The sequence below is a fragment of the Gouania willdenowi genome, chromosome 10, assembly GCF_900634775.1.
Source record: "Gouania willdenowi chromosome 10, fGouWil2.1, whole genome shotgun sequence".
NCBI lineage: Eukaryota > Metazoa > Chordata > Actinopteri > Blenniiformes > Gobiesocidae > Gouania > Gouania willdenowi.
The window spans coordinates 24,409,623-24,426,448 of NC_041053.1; the positions used below are offsets into that span (position 1 = coordinate 24,409,623).

Sequence of the window (16,826 nt, forward strand, 5' to 3'; positions counted from 1 at the left end):
GTTGTGCTCAGCAGGCACATTATTGCAGCAGAGCATTAAAAACCTTCAGCACGCGTGCGAGCGCACACACACACGTGACCAAATTTCTGCAATTTCTTAAAAATTAAGTACTTTTTAAAAAAATAATAATAATTTTGTAAGGTACATATTGTGTTATGCTTCAGAAATCCAGTGATAAAATAAAGATAATTAGACGGTTGAAAAGGGGCAAAAACAACAATGGGAGTCTTTATGCCTCAGCAGTTTATTTCCCACTGTTGTGCTGCAGTGATATTACATTCATAGACAATGAAAAGCTGTGATTACATGCTATTAACAATCTATTCAATGGATATTGCATTCTGCATTTAGATTGTTGTTGGTATTTCTAGAAGTCTTAATTAAAAAGAACATTCAAAAAGTGTCCCAGTAACCTTGTTTTTTTTTTTTTTTATTTGATCCAGCTTTACCTACAGTATCTGACCTTTAAGTTACATTTATTGTCACATCAAACCTACTTTTAAAATCATCTCTCATATGTTCAAGCCATATTTCCTGAAATGTTACTGAGCAACATCATTTCTAGACCATAGTAGAACTCCTCCTCGTCTCTCTCTTAAGTTGTAAACACTGTTCAATTTAATCATCCCTGTGTATGTATTATATTCTATTGTGCGTACTTTAACATATTTTTACATTTTTATTGTGCTGCAATACTTTTCTTACCTTGAAAGTTCTTAGAAAACCACAAAACAAGAGTCCGTTCAGATGTATTGCTTTTACTGGTGAATCAAATCAAACCCATAGCTTCCATTAACACCAATGGTGAACACAGTGACAACAACACAAACTATTCCGAAAAACGCATTTAACATCTATGGCAGCTTTTTTTTTTTTTTTTTTTCAAGTAAAAAACAAATAAAAGTTTGTGACGCTCGTAACTGATGGTAATAAATTGCACAACTGTGAAAGGTTGACATTCCATGGAATGTAGCACTGTACCAGAGTAAAATCCCACAGTCCATCACCCATGTCATGCAGGAAATTTAAGACTTGCAGGTCTCGTGAGGAATCAGCCCAGACACTCAAAGGCACCATTGATGGTGATAGAAAGGCCAGACGGACGTAGAGTAGAAGGGTCAGACGCTGCACACAGACTGGGCCACTTTTGTTTTTTAAGCTTTCCCTCTGTAAAATTACCTCAGATTTTAATTTAAAAAGCATGTACAAATTTGCTTTTTGAGATGCTGATTGACTTATTTACATTCAACACAAATACATACAGAGTTGTGTTCATAATTGACAGTTAATACACACTTTATCTTTACACTACTATAGGAAACGTGTTACTTACACCCATTGAGTGAATCAAACGGCGTTGAAAAAAATGCAACTTTCGTACGTTAGAAATAGTTGCTCCATATGCTGCCATGTAAAACTATACATGAATTATTCAAACATTTTTTTTTAAATGGGATTTACCCCAAAATAATCGAAATGCCACCATTGGTAATTTAAGCAGCACAAGTGGAGCCCTGTTTTAAAGTAGAAACGCTATCAAAAGGAGCAGGAACACAAACTTTTGACCCTCCGAGCTGCATCGCCCTGTGAAAATGATTAATAATTATTGTAAAACATCTGATGTAAATGAGCAACACATGGCAGTATGAAGTACTGTACTTTTTGGCTCATGACATTGCATGGACTTCCTTCATGTTTGCAGTCACTGGACACACGAAATATTTGGACTGGTTTTTCTTTGTCAAACATGAATAACTTAAAACGTTTGTCAGCCCTAACAGGTTTAAGTATTAATGAAACTATAAATGAGCAGTAAAAAAAAAAAAAAAATCACACAAGCAACAAAGCCCTGCTTTTTATAGGATGCCATGTGTTCTGTAAGAAATTCATACATGAGCTTTGAGAGTCTCCCTATGATTCACAGTCATCTTTACCACGCGTCGCGTGATGTTTGACCTTCAGCACACCTGGTTCTAGCTTTGAGAGGAGTACTGAAGAACAAGACGCAGGTGTCCCAGCCGTTCATTGAGCGAAGTAAGAGACAGGACTGTGGTTTGATAGGCAGGGTCGAGTTGAAAGACGGAGAGCAGCCACCAGCACCATGCTGGGCCATTGGACGACGCCTGTAGAGAAAAGGAGAGAAAGGAAAATACTTATTCACTGATGAAAAATTTCAAATGGTTTACACTAAGTGTCATGATACAACTCTTTCACTTCTGATACCATACAGACAAAAGTTTGTAAGAAAAAAATTAAGATATTTCACAGTGCGACTATCGTATCAATCCAAAACATATCTAAATCTATTTATTTAATCATGCTTTAGCACCAACATATGCATAGCACATAAACGCCCAGTCACCAGTGACTCACATCAGACCTTGTTCAACTACCTCATTCCCAAATGCATTTTAGCTTCGAAGTTGATTTTATTGCATAAAAGTGTTATTGCATATTTGCATAAAACATACTGGACACATTTATAGATGTATGTGGTTATTTAAAAAAAAAGAAGAAGAATTTGAGAACTTTACAGAATCAGAATCTGTTGTCGAAGCAAAAGTTCAACTTTTTTTGAAAAATGTAATTTGTCAGTTTGATAAACATACCACTTACCACGTTTTGTAACATTGGTACTGGAATTACAGTTAGTTACTATTTACTTGTTCTTGCAAGTTAAAAAAAAAAAGCAATGCATTGTATTTCATACCATTTGGTACTTTGTAAAGGTGATGTTTGTAATTATTGATATTGCGATTTATATCAAATTGCTTAGTATTGTGACAGAATCATGGCCATGCACACCCCTATACAGACTGGCTGATACTGCTATCAATTAGTCAGCAACAGTAAATATGTAAAAAAAATGACAGGTTACATACATTTTAACCTTAAACATAACAATATTCTGAAATTGAAATAACATCAGTAAATCTATTAAAAAACTAATTATGTCTCTGAATGCGTGCATTGGAGATTTTAGATGCAGGTCGATCTAATCAGATACTCTTTCTTTTATATCAATATAGGTTCGAGACACCCATTTATATATTATTGTTATCAATTTATTTCATATTATCACATGCAAATGGTAAAGAAAACAGAAAGTGTTATAGTTTTTAAAGGCCCTGACCTGAATATCGTCTTCTTTATCCGGCATGGAGCCATACTGTCTGATAATCTGCTCACGCACACGGCTGCTCAGGCGCTGGTACCAGTCCTGGGCCTGTTGATACACACTGTCATGAAGAGACTGTAAAACCTCCAGATCGTGTCCATCAACCTAAAAGAAAGAGGGAGAGAGAGAAAAGAGATTCAAAGGAATGACTGTTTTTTTTAAATGCATGGGAAAGACATAAAAGCGAGATATTCTGAGAGTCTGACCTTCAGGTCCTCCAGGTACTCGATGTCAGCGGTGTGGTAGCCATCCCTCTGTCCTCGCTTTAGGACTTTGAACCTGCTGACGCCCACTGCGTCCACAAAGGAGCGTCCGTCAGGCAGCAGCTCCAAACCATGAATCTCCAACATGCAGCCATAGCCTGCGAAACTGATCAAGAACAGGAAACAGATTCTAGAGCAGAGGTTCTCAACTCATGTGGCTTCACAACCCACCAAAAATGCCTCCTAACAACTCTGAAAATGTATGTTTATCATTAAAAAGACTGTAAATTATTTAAATAGTTAAACATTAACTATATTTAGGCAATATTAAGTTTGGTATGAATACATTTCCCTCAAAGAACAAACAAAATATCAAGAATGTCAGTGTTTTTTTATGCATTTACAAAGTTCTGGCAGAAATTTAAAAAACAAAACAAATGCATACATAACGAGAAGGATGAAGATTGAACAAATATTAGGATGTTTTTACTTTTTTGCTTTTATTGTTACAGGTGAAAACATTTATTTATTTTTTTAATCAGATAAATCTATAGTGTAGGCCTATTAGATCAATAAAACAAAGATCATTTGCTCGGAAAAAAATATGCATAAGGTTGAATTTGCTGCATGAAAGTTAATTTTGGTCTCCACTGTAAACACTCTTTTTGACAGAAAAACAGAAAAGTTTTACGTATTGCATTGTGGGATGTGAAGTACTGCAGAGAAGTGTTTTTACTTCATTCTTACCGTGTTTTCTTGTGCAGCCATTAAAAACACTGTCAAAAGGACTTCCCAACATAAATTGTGATGTTTTCAAGGACTGAGAAATGGTGGATGTTTATTTTGGGACTTAAACGGAATAATCAAAATCTGAAAATTGAATGTCTGGCAGAGTGAGGTGATATCACAGGGAAATACTGGGAACAAACTACAACAGAAATGGTATTCGGCTCCGTAGACAGACACAGACACACAGTCGTATTCGGTGTGAACGCTCACTGAGCCTTACGTCATATTTTTTAATTAGTCACGGTAAAACTGTATACCACGATAAAATAGGGAGGCGGTATAACGGTATTAAAATTTGGATACCGCCCAAGCCTAGTATGTATATATACATATGTGTTTGTGTACATGTATGTACTTCTATAACTAGATGCATATGTGTGTATGTAAAACCCTGTACATAACCTTGTAAATTGTGTTCTACATATACTGTATATAGTGAAACACTATTTTTATTCTATTTTATTCTGCACAAAACAAATGTTGCTATTTTTTTTTTAATATTTATTATTTTGGTGTGTACGTTGTTCTATGTCACACTTGCTTTGACAATGTAAACTTATTTCTCAGGCCATTAAATCTGTTTTGAATTGAATTGTTATCTTACAGTGGAGACCAAAACAAACTTTCAAACTACAATTTCAACCTTTTTACTTATTTCTTTCCAGTAAATGATCTTTGATATAATGATCTACGAGGCCTACGTTGGTCTTTATTTAATAATGAAATGATTGTCTCCAACAGCTTTAAACTTGGATCAGTGTTTTCTGGGGAAAACCATAGCTCGTGCTCAGAGCCTTAACATTTTGGAGGCTATAAAAAATGCACAGCAGACCCTGTGGTCGACTGAAGGCCACGCTGATATTTCACCGATGACTAATTCAAACATTGCATGTGTGGCTCTGCTGAACATCTCCTGGGGCTTATTCAGGCCTGCTGTGAGATCCGCAGTGGAGCAAATGTCAAATAGAGTCCCTGCAGACTCTCCAGCACAGGCATTAGAGTAACTAACTGCTTTCTGAAGATGAGGTCCGCTTAACGGACACATTAAAAAGGTGTTTTGTTGTGTATGATGTGCTTCGTACCCTTCGCCGTGCTCATAGCTGCACATGCCAAACTTCTTGGTTCCAGTGTCCATGCAGCGACGCATCATGAGCCGATACCGAGGCTCAAAAATGTGAAGTGGGCAGGGCACCCCGGGGTAGGCCACAGTGCAAACAAATATAGGGATGTCTTTAGTAAGGCTAGGAATAGAGAGGTCGGAGATAATTATTAAGAAAAAAAAAAAGTAGACTTAATGCAGAATTAAAACTGTACACATTTGTAATATTAATGCTTACTTTGATAATTCCGCCATCTCAGCGTCATGAACTTGCTTTCTCTCACTGAGCTGCGAAGGAAACAGTTCAACCACGATGTCCTGCAGCAGAACTGTGGGGTTGTACTTCCTGTTTTTAAAATACTGCATAAAGAAACAAACCAGAACTGAGGATTAATATTGTGCTAAGTGATGTTTTGTTTTGCAGCGTAGTCTTTGTTTTTAAAATCATGGCTGAAGAAAAGTTATGAAGCTGTAAAGGAACTTTTCAGAGTTTCCAGAGTTGTAAAGTGGTCCCACTCTATTGGAGTTCTTTGAGTTTGGTGAATCCTAAGCCTTTACAAAGACGTCCCCTTCTCTTTCCACCCCAGCTTTGACGTTGTAAAGGTTCAACATTTTTTTATTATTTATTAAAATATGGATATTTATGTTTGTCTCATTTCATGTCTAATGTTCATTAGAACTGAATATTCACATGGATTCATTCAGGCGATTGTTTACATGCAGATCATAGATCAAGTTGTTATGTGAGTTACAGGTGGAATCTGAATAGATTTTCATAATTCCCAGGACAAAGAGAGGAAAAACTATCACTGCATATAGTCCTAGCGACATGGAAATCTGCTACTAACCTGCTCAGTTTTAGACATGACACTACAAGACACAACTCTGACTATAATGATCCCACAATAGTGGATTTACTGTGACCAGAGACTTTAAGGCTACTGGAAAGAATGCTAACCTGTAACGAAAACAATTCATTATCACTGATTGGCCTCCCCCAACATGCTCAAGGATGTGTCCAATTTCACCGGGATGTTTACAGATGTGACTCTCTGTCCTCACCCTCCCCCTCCCAGTCCCTTACTACCAGCTGAACTCTCGGCTCTGAACCATAACACCTGACTTATCAGAGGAGAGCAAAGTTTATTGAGTCTACGTCTTCTCTGCTTTGGATTCCGCCGGCCCTCTGCTCCAGCTCACAGAAGTGTGTGCACGCTGCACCCCCCTCTTTGTCCAGACCCATGTCCAACCCCCACCATCTCACGCACTTTACTGTGACTGTGCTATCTTATGTGTTTTTGTAGCTGAGAGGTTTTTCCTAGTTCTGTACTTTGCTTCTCCTTTTGGGAATTCAGTTCATAATCTGTTTTTTTCCTCTCACCTCTCCTTATGTTGCTTTTTTCATCTAAATATGGAGCGCCTCCAATGCCCCTGGTGAACCACAGTTCTCCCGTTCTTGTCTCCCATGTTATTTGTTACTGTTCTTCCGTGTTCTCTTTAGACGGGATGATACTGAAATTTGTGTAAAGCACTTTGTGGTTTTTACCTGTGAAAATCGCTCTATAAATAAAGATTACTTACTTACTACAGGAGCTGTTAGCATGTCAAGGCATACATTGAAAATGTATTTAGCAAAAATATGACATTCAAGCAAAAAAACCCAGACTTGCGTGTGTCCAAATAACATACTGTATATACCTATTTGATTTTTCCAATAACAAAGTGTTTAGTGAATGTACTGATAGAGCTAACAGGGTTCAGTACCTCAAATAAGGTTAAAAACCCCTGTGTTAGAGGCTGGCTTTAGGACTTTGAACCTTTTTTTGCAGCTAAGGCTATCTGGCATGGGACTGGACCTTTGTGCAAAATTTAGTAATCGTTTCTACATGGGAAGTAGGATTTCTTCAGGAGAAGAAGAATAACATACAGGATAACTGTAGGTTTCCAGCAGCATACTCTGTCTGGCCCCTAACGATCAAACAAAATTAAATTTTCTTTTTTTTTCTCATTTCGGGAAGGTTCCAATGTTAAAGTGAGTAACTGTGGGTGGTGGTCACCTCTTGTAGCGGCTGTTTGCAGAGTGGACAGCGGAGGTTGTGGTCCAGACTTCTCTCTATGCAGTTTTTGCAGAAGGTGTGACCACAGGGTGTAGTGACTGGCTCATAGAACAACCTGCAGCAGGCAGAAGGAGACACAAGTTTGTGAAAATGCTTTTAAGCGAGTATGGTGCAGCAGGTGTGAGACTTTTCAGACTGTATTCATAAATCACTGATACAAAAACTGGTCAGAAAATGAAAATAATGTCAAGAATAAATCCAAAAAACAAGCAGTAATAGGAAACATTCAGTATAAAGTCAAATAAAACCTAAGTTATCAAAGGAAATAAACCACAGAGAAGAAATTAAACTGTCATGTCAGAAGCAATAAACTGTCATGTTGATTAATACCAGATGTAGAAATTTAAAATTTCAAAACTAAAATCATTCAAAATGTAATTTAATAAACAAAAGGCTGTAAATTACTAAAATTTTACTAAAGAGAGGGAGAAGATTGAGCATAAAATCCAGTGGATATACGACCGCTGCAGATTGACTGCAATGCATTATGGGTACAGACGGGTATTCCAGGACACTGACCTTATGCAGAGAGGACACTCGAAGTCTGACACAGTGAGAACACTCAGAGTTTGCTCTCTCTGGCGATTACTTTCACCTGATGTACAGACAAAGAAGAGGACACTTGAAGGATTCATGTAGAGTTTGCCCTTCTGAAGAAGAACAACAACAAGGTGTAATTATTCTGCCATTTTAAACCATCTGCTGTGTGTCAGGGAGAACGCCGTTTGTGTTGACAGTGATGGAGCTGATTTATGATGAGGAAAATGATAATGAAGATGACGGTCAAATCAGAATAACAGTGTGCGACCGAGCGTCGGATTACCCTTGTCGTGCCCGTCTTCCCTCCTCATCATCATATCGTCTTCGTCCTCAGCAGCAGGAAGGAAGGAAACGGCTTGGCAGAGGCTGAGGCAGCACTCTGTGCTCGTGTCATGCTTCACCTTTGTTCCAAATAGAGTTATAGACATATCAGTTAATATTTGCACTCAGATTCACACAGTTAATAATACAGAGCTGTGCATTTCCAAAGCTAATAAGCAAAACTTTGTTTGTTCATTTATTTATTTCATTGGAGACATTAAAGGTCCCATATCATGCATTTTTCACCCATCTCCATTTGTTCTAAGAACCCCAAAAACATAGTTATATACTTATCTGTATAGGAATCTTACACATAGCTTTTCCTTTTGATATCTATTTATTTCTGCATCGTATCTTTTTTTTTTATAATTACTACTACTTACCTAATGTAAATACTTGCTGTTATCATGTTTTTATCCAGCTATACGAGCCAGTGCAACAAAATTGTTTGAATCTGTACTGTAAAGTTCAAGTTTGAATGACAATAATGGAAGTCTAAGTCTAAGATATAATTTGTAAATAAAATGTTACAAGGGGAAAAAAAATGAAACCCAGAGCAGCTTTGACTTTAATACTTTTAAAAACTTGAAAATGTTAACAATAAAACTAAGGGACCTGCCTAACAGAAAAAAGCTCAAACTCCCAAAATGTTGCATCTTTTTATGTCGTGGCGTCATCTTCAAAGGTTATAAAAGTATCAAGCTCATTTGTTAAAATGCAAAGAGTAGAAAGTACAAATATTTGTTTAAAAAAGTAAGGAGTAAAAGTAAAAAGTTGCCAAAAAAGAAAAATCAAATACTAAAGTACGGATACCAGAAAAAACTACTTAAGTACAGTAACGAAGTACTGTCACCTCTGTTGCCTTGTGGAAAACAGCCATAATCATAACGTTACCTGATGTGTCTCCTTTCTTCCTTTTGTGTCTCCCTTATCTCCATAGGAATGATTGAGGCTCTCTGTGCTCCCAGGCCCCTGAGAGCCACTGAGGGTAGTGATGGGATAAGGCTCTTTAAGGTAATCACACACCGCCTGGAACATACAGTGCACATCCTCTGGCACTGATACGCCTTGTGCCTCCAGGACCTGCCGTTGTAATGAATCGGGTTGTTTTGGATGAACCAAAAAAAAAAAACCACATTTAAAAAAGTTTATTTAGAGACACGTTTTTTTAAAACGGGTTGAGTGAAATCAAACCTTCTTGATTTGGCTCTTTGCAGGAACAAAGTCAGCTTGAAGCTGTAGGCAACGCTGAAACTGGATGATGGCGTCTTTTTGTTGACCCATTTCCAGCAATACATCCCCTTTTCTAAAAAAGCCCTGCATAAACAGAGCAGAGCATCAACATAGAACCACACAGAACACACACATTTACATTCAGCGTCCATATTTAACCTAGGGCTGGGGAAAAAAAAAATCGATTTGTCGAATTTAAAGACAAAAACTATTTTTATTTTGCATATTCAAGTTTTTTTTTTTTTTTTTTTTTTCGCGTTCCGTCCTTGTGGGTTACCGTAGCGCGATGTGAGCCAGCCCCCTCTTTGTTTACATTTGTTTACCCTTTGAGTAGGCTATATGTGTGCCACAGGCATATTTTATTTTTTATTTGCACTATGCTGAGATGCTAACGGAAGAGTTTATTATTTTTTATTGTAATGTTATATGTTATAAAATATGTAGTTATCTGATTTCTTAATCAGAAATTTTAAGCTACTGTGAAGTTGCTGTTGCACTTTTGCTTAAACCTAAGTTAAAGCTTGAAATTGTTAAATAACAGAACCTCATTGACTTTTTATTTTGGGATTGTTCTATGCATTTTAACTTTTGACAATATGTCTGATGTCTGCAGTCATTTTTAAGTGCACTGAAGAAAAAAAATCAAAAATCGAATCGAAACTCAAATATTTTTTTTTTAGGCCAAATCGCCCAGCCCTAATGTAACCTTAAGGAACAACAATCCAAATTAAGTCAAATGGAAACATTTTCATTTAAACTTTTATTGTGAAAATCTCTGGCAATTTGATAGAATCCCTGAAGAATAGAGGTCATACACTACTAGATTATTAATTAATTATCCATTAATAAGACTAACTTTCTGATAAATCAACTAAACCGATTCAGAAAATCCCTCTGTACCCTCTTAAATTTTAATTGCTTCATAACAAGTTGTTATATTTGTTGAAATATGATAAAAAAATAAATATTTAACATTAAAACAGAAACTTAATTGAACAAATATTAATAAAACACTTATTCATGATTAATTAAAAACTAATGTACTAATGTTTTTTGCTTAATGTTTAAAGGAAGCTGTATTTGCTATGGAATCATTATGTGGTTAGATGGACACACCCCTAACAGATATCAGTGTTAAAACTTAGCAACAAGCGTTGCACATTATCACAGCCATAAAAAATGTCAAATTCTACTTTGTTGTTTTATTTTTTAAGTTTGATGTCAAAATTGTATTTGTCACTATTAAATTTAGGGGGTAAAGATTTATTTGACCTCAATTTGGATCTAAATGTACTGTTCAGTGAAACACCGTGGTTGCGTTTATTTAAGCATTGTTGCTTTCTAGGTCTTTATTTAAATAATGTCTATATTTAAAAGATCAGGAGAAACTTTTGTCAGATTGTTGTGGGATACAATTAAGAAACATAAAGACGGCAAAAGGTGCGATTACTCTTAAATGATTAATCCAATAAAAACTAAAATGAATAGATTAAGTGATTACTAGAAGAATAACTGTTTACCTTTATATTGAATATGTAGACAGGACAATAAATCTCAAATAGGCCTGTTTATGCTTAAAAAAAAAAAAATTAAAAAAATAAATAAATAAAATATATATATATATATATAGGAATGGATTTAGTAACACATCTGCATTAAAATGAGAAAAAAGCTATTTATTATAATGTGATGTGTTAAAGGTAAAAAACAATGAAAACAGCTCTGTATTCTACACTATTCTGCGTCACATTCCCAGTGAGCCACCTGCTGGTATAAATAGATAAATTACAGTATGACATAAGTAGCATTTTGCATAACATTGTGAATGACATAACAATTATGAAAACAAGGAAAAAGGCCAATGTAATTGGGTCATGGTCAGGAAACACTTTTTTTTTTTTTTAAATGCAGTGTCCTACATTACATGTCCACTGCTATAAAGTAGCTTATGAAACCAAGCAACAGAGTGAATTGAGGGTTAACATTTATCTCAGACTAATAACAGAAAGGAGAGCAGCAGAGAGGCACTTCATACGTGATTAGGTAAGATGTCGAACACCAAACAATGACATTTAAAGGTTTTTTTTTTTTTTTTTTTTTTTTTAATTATTATTAACCACAGCGTGTCTGACTGATCCATTTAGGTCAGTGTATGTTTTGGTTATTGAATTATCCGTTCAGAAAAGGAAATCAAAAAACTAAAAACGAGCGGTTATTTGATTTTCGTTTTCAAATTTAAAAACAAAAATTAAAATTCAAGGTGTATTTCTTCATCAGGGTCAAGAAGGGATAAACAAACATTTAAAAATCGGTTGATTTAAAATATTTGTTTTTTCAAAAACCAAAAAACAGAAATACCAGAGAATAAAAACAAAAAAACACCTGTTTTGAATTTTTGCTAGTTCCGCTGTGAGTTTTGCTACTTCCGCCGTGCTGAGATTGAAAATTAAATTTTTTAATTCTTCCTTTCACTAATTTCCCATTTCTCAATATGAATACATTTTAATAAATAACAGTTAACCTAATGTAACTTTACAATAATAAGCTGTTGTAGTCATATAGCAGTCTCCGTACTGAGATTCTCTTACAATCTCAGTACGGAGGTAAACTCAGACCGTGACAACGGTCGCACCATAATGTTTTTGTCCTGGTTTTAAAAACAAAAATTAAAAATCAACCAATTTTTTAATGTATTTTTTAATTCCTTCTTGACCCCTGATGAAGAAATACGCCTTGAATTTCAACTTTAATTTTTAAATTTGAAAACGAAAATCAAATAACCACTCGTTTTTCGATTTCCTTTTTCTGAACGAAAAATTCAATGACCAAAACATACGCTGACCCATTTACCCACCTCTGTCCAGTTTGGACGGAGACAGCAGAGAATGTCGAGGTCTGTCAGTGCGTCAGTGAATCTCCTCAGGCCACAGTTGGCTTTAGCTCGGTACAACTTCAAACTCTGGTCGTCTGGGGCTGAGGGTGGAGCATCAACGGGAGGTGAAAAAAGGGGCGGCACAAATGGTCAAATGAGGCGTTTCCCAATGTATTTACTCATTTTTGAAAAACACAAGTAAGAAGACACTCATTGTTGGACATAAAGCACACATAAGCAAGTAGGTAAACTATACTAAGCATTGTAATTAATGAAAGCTGTTAAACCAGTCAGGTGATGTTTGACTGTAGGCTGGCACCAAATACTGAGGTTGGTAAATGCATTATGAAATCAAATACTGTACTGTATGATGCCACGCTTACAACAAGGCTCAAACTAGAGCAAAAAAGTAGGTCAGAAGTAGGACATTTCATAAAAACAGCTGGCAAAATCCAGCCCTTTAGTGCATCCAATTTGGCCCGCAGGATAAAGTACAAATGGCAGAGAAAACATGAATTATCATTGTGTAAATTACTGAATAATTTAATTGTAGTTATCTCAAATTCACCAATGTAATAAAACTCAACTGATTTATAGGGACTTGCATTTTTCATTTGTTTATATCATGTGAATGCAGTCATTTTTAATGGCAAATTGCTTTATACATAGCAGTGACGTGCAGTCATGGTAGGCAGTGCCTACCCAAGGGTGAATTGATATTTTGATTATTTGTTTTAATGATAATATATTTATAATCTTTTACGTAGAAAGGCAGCTCTCTATGCTGCCTTTGGACGTAACCGCGCTATGCTAAATGCTATACCTACGTTCAGAGTGCATTAGTGAATTGATACAGCGTGGCTGCTGCTACGTTCTCTAGCTAGTGGGCGGGACAACACTACAGCCAGGATGACAGCACTAGAGACGATAGAGAAACTTTTTTTTTGAGGAAAAACAACAGCTTTTAGAAGATGGGAGACCAACACCTGAGCTACCAGACCTTCGGCAAAAAAAAGGTCAGAAAATGTTTTGTACTTTCCACAGTGAATGGTACAAAAGGAAGGATTGGCTTTGTGGATGTGTCTCACTGAGGCTGTTCTGAGTTGTTGTTGTTGTCATTTTCTCCTTGTTTCTGTGTTTCCAACACAAACAATGGATGTGCTGCCGTGTCATGAGATATATCTTGTTGGGAGAGTATGGAGGCTATATTAACTAATTGTTAAAGTTTCTTTAACGGTGTTTTACAGTGTTGATTTTGTTAGATTTACACTTGCCAGCCGAAACATATGAAATTGTCATTATTGGTGACGTTCGTGGTTTAGATTTGCAACGCCCTGCCTACCCAACCCTACTACTCACGGCACGTCACTGATATATACAGTATATATATATAAGTATTTTGAGTTTGTGGATTAAGCCTTAGGGAACCATGTTCAAGACAAGGAAGTTGTTCGGGCATGTCTGCTGATCAAAATGAAACAGAATATGAAATTATGATATGAAGAGTGGGTAAAACCTGATTTGTCAACTTTACAAAGGGGGGCACATGGGTCAAAAGAGGTTGGGAACTACTGCTGTAAAGTAGGGCTGGGCACTATTTTGAGATTCAAGATATAACAAGTTTTCTATTTTAACAATATAGAAAATTACAACATCGCCTTTTATCAATTTATATATATTTTTATAACTCATTTTGTATTAAAATACTAATTTTAGAAGTCACTGCTTTCGCTACTTAGAACAGCATAAGAAGCACAGTTAGATGGACTGGATGGATGGAACTCACTCACACATGCTGTCCTTTAGAGCAGTGGTTCCCAATCTTTTTCGTCCCATGTACCCCCTTTGTATTTTGGTCAAATAATGTGTACCCCTCTTCATATCATAAGTACCCTTTCCATAATGTCATATGCTTTTTCATTTGTGGAACAGTGGGCTCTGCTAAACCCCTAAATGTGTCTCAAACTTTGGTTCCCTAAGGTTTAATCTACAAATTCAAAACAATTTATGTTTAATTAAAATGGATTTTATTTTTTTTAAACACCATGCAACCTTTATGTGATTACTGTACTTCAATATTAAGCAAATAACCAATTATCGTGTCCCATTGTCAGAAGTGTGATAAAATGGCCTCTACAGCATAGGTAGGCAAACAGACAAACCAAACAAACAAAAAATTACAACAAAATATAGTTTTTTTTAATTAATCAATAGTTTAAGAAAGTGTACGCCATAGCCCCTGGGACTATACATTTCCGGAGCTTTTCTACCTACATAAACTGAATGCGCCAGGCTAGTTTGCATGGTAGTTAAAAATAAATATGAGCTAAAATACATATTACGAAACTTTAAGTCACGTGGTGCACCTATCACATAAAATGGACAATGAAGGATGCTGCGTATCCATAGAGTGGCAGTCTACGGATACGTTTAACGTACCCGTAGACACGGCCATAGTTTAATTGTTAGTTTGTGGTGAACTTGTTAAAAAAAAAAAAAAAAAATGATAGGAAGTAGGAATATTTCCTGATTATTCTTAAATTAATTGTTAAATCTTTCTGAGTACCCCATGCGATGTGCTCCTGCACCCCTAGGGGTACACATACCCCTGCTTGGGAACCACTGCTTTAGGGTAGAAAATGACTAAAGAGACACATATTGTGCAGCTGTGTGTTAGTAAATGTGCCTGTGTGGTATTGGAATCATCCAATTTAAGGTACAATTGTGTTTCTGTTCAGACTTAATTTGAAATAAAAAAGTTTAAAAAAATTATCGAGATTTATATTGCATATCGATATTTTGAGAAAAAAATATCGAGATATGAGTTTAGGTCCATATCGCCCAGCTCTAGCTAAGGGGTCCCTGTTTCTGTGTGTCTCACCTGAGCTGAGCCCCTCATCTGCCAGGCGCAGAGCCTCCATGTAGTCGCTGGCTCGGAGCTTCTCCTGGATGTGGCTCTGGTTCCTGGCCTCCTCAGGGAAACACTTCTCCACCAGGCTGATGATGAGGACGTTGTTCTTCATCGCCTTCACCTCTTTATGTTTTAACCTCTCAGTGCAGGAGGGGCATTTGGACGGTAAAAAGCCCGAGGCGGTGCACCTCCGACAGAACGAGTGTCCGCACGTCATGGTCACAGGTTCACACATCAGGAACAGACACAGCGGACACTTCAGCAGCACCATGGTGGATGATTTGGTAATATATGGGTTATATCTATATATAATCACTGTAAAGTCACTCACAGCAGCTGTGTGTGTTCCTCAGTGACCCACGGTTTTCTCATGTAGCATGGCTACAGCTGCTTACTGTACAACTCATAAACACACACTATTGACACCTCACCGTTTGCTAATAAATGCTGACATCATCAGCCCACACACACACAGATAACCCGCTCTTCAATTTAAGGCAAAAAAACAAAAAACAAAAACATCTTCCACACATCGGGTAAATATCCTTAATATCCTTTTAAAAACACACTCAGCATCCGGTCCGACACGCAGCTGAAAACAACACATTTAATGTGCAGATGTGTCCCTTAGAGATCTCCGTGTTCGCTTTTAACCTCGTTAGAGACATCTGAGCAGCAGTCAGACACGAAGGTAGGTTACTGTGTAACACCATTACATTACATAAATAAAGATCACGTGACGCCCCGGCGCGCCACGCCATTGGTTGAAAACTTGGCTTTCCACCCTGTTGTGAAACCCTACGATGCGGTTTCATAACATTTTTTTTTTAAACAAATAAACGTATTGGTTGTTGTACTAATAAAGATATGAGCTGGTTAGTCTATCAAGTACATTCATCAGTAACGGTGATAACTAATAAACAATGACGTAGAAATGACAGCCACTGTGTAGGGAATCCCAGCTAAGGTTAACAACAAGGGGAGGGGGCTCATGACATAACATCCAACCAACCCCATGTTTGTAGGTTGACAATGTAACATTATTTATTTGATTGGGACAGTGCATGTTAATGGTCATACATGGATAAAAAATACTTGAATGTAAACACGCCAGATTGTAGTCAGTGACTAATTTCCATATGTTGTCCCAAATGGGGCTGGGGTCACAAATTTCATAAATATTCATTAAAAAATATTAGAATACAAGCCATTGCTACATTTCACATTATTTATCTATTCTAATAAATATGTTTGATATTTTTTAGATCCAATTTAGATCATATGGTAGGGGACATCTTGTTCGTAGTTTGGGTCAAGAGGTGTAGGTTAAGTTACCAAAGGGATAACAGGGTTTAAGAGACTAATAATTTATTGTAATGTGCAGTATTGACTTAGAATTAGAGAATCTTATATAATCCCAGGGGGAATTACTTTTGTTACAATGGTTCAGAGTATAAATTATAACAAGGTTAAAAAGAAACAATAACAAAAGATATGATTAAAAATTCGATGGTGAACAACTTTGCATCATTGACAGCATCCTCGCTACTCTTCCTGTTACTG

At 36.5% G+C, this 16,826-nt stretch overlaps 1 protein-coding gene across 1 annotated transcript; it reads right to left on the minus strand.

The window, feature by feature from the left end:
- Positions 1–547: 547 nt before the first annotated feature.
- On the minus strand, positions 548–15,979 carry LOC114471362 (LON peptidase N-terminal domain and RING finger protein 1-like). Its single transcript, XM_028460115.1, has 12 exons — positions 15,234–15,979; positions 12,335–12,453; positions 9,442–9,564; positions 9,142–9,330; positions 8,210–8,327; positions 7,906–7,981; positions 7,327–7,441; positions 5,508–5,629; positions 5,253–5,411; positions 3,385–3,547; positions 3,134–3,283; positions 548–2,123 (listed from the first exon to the last, which is right to left on the minus strand). The coding sequence occupies exons 1-12, from the start codon at positions 15,532–15,534 to the stop codon at positions 1,974–1,976; spliced, it is 1,785 nt and encodes a 594-aa protein (XP_028315916.1). The 5' UTR covers positions 15,535–15,979; the 3' UTR covers positions 548–1,973.
- Between the last annotated feature and the right edge of the window lie 847 nt (positions 15,980–16,826).

Excerpts from the sequence above, each read along its gene's own strand:
- LOC114471362 (XM_028460115.1), bottom strand. The coding sequence starts at position 15,534 with ATGGTGCTGCTGAAGTGTCCGCTGTGTCTGTTCCTGATGTGTGAACCT. Across the intron at positions 5,630-7,326 it reads GCAAACAGCCGCTACAAGAG|TATTTTAAAAACAGGAAGTA; the intron begins GTGACCACCACC and ends TTCTTTATGCAG. Across the intron at positions 2,124-3,133 it reads ATAAAGAAGACGATATTCAG|GCGTCGTCCAATGGCCCAGC; the intron begins GTCAGGGCCTTT and ends TTTTCTCTACAG.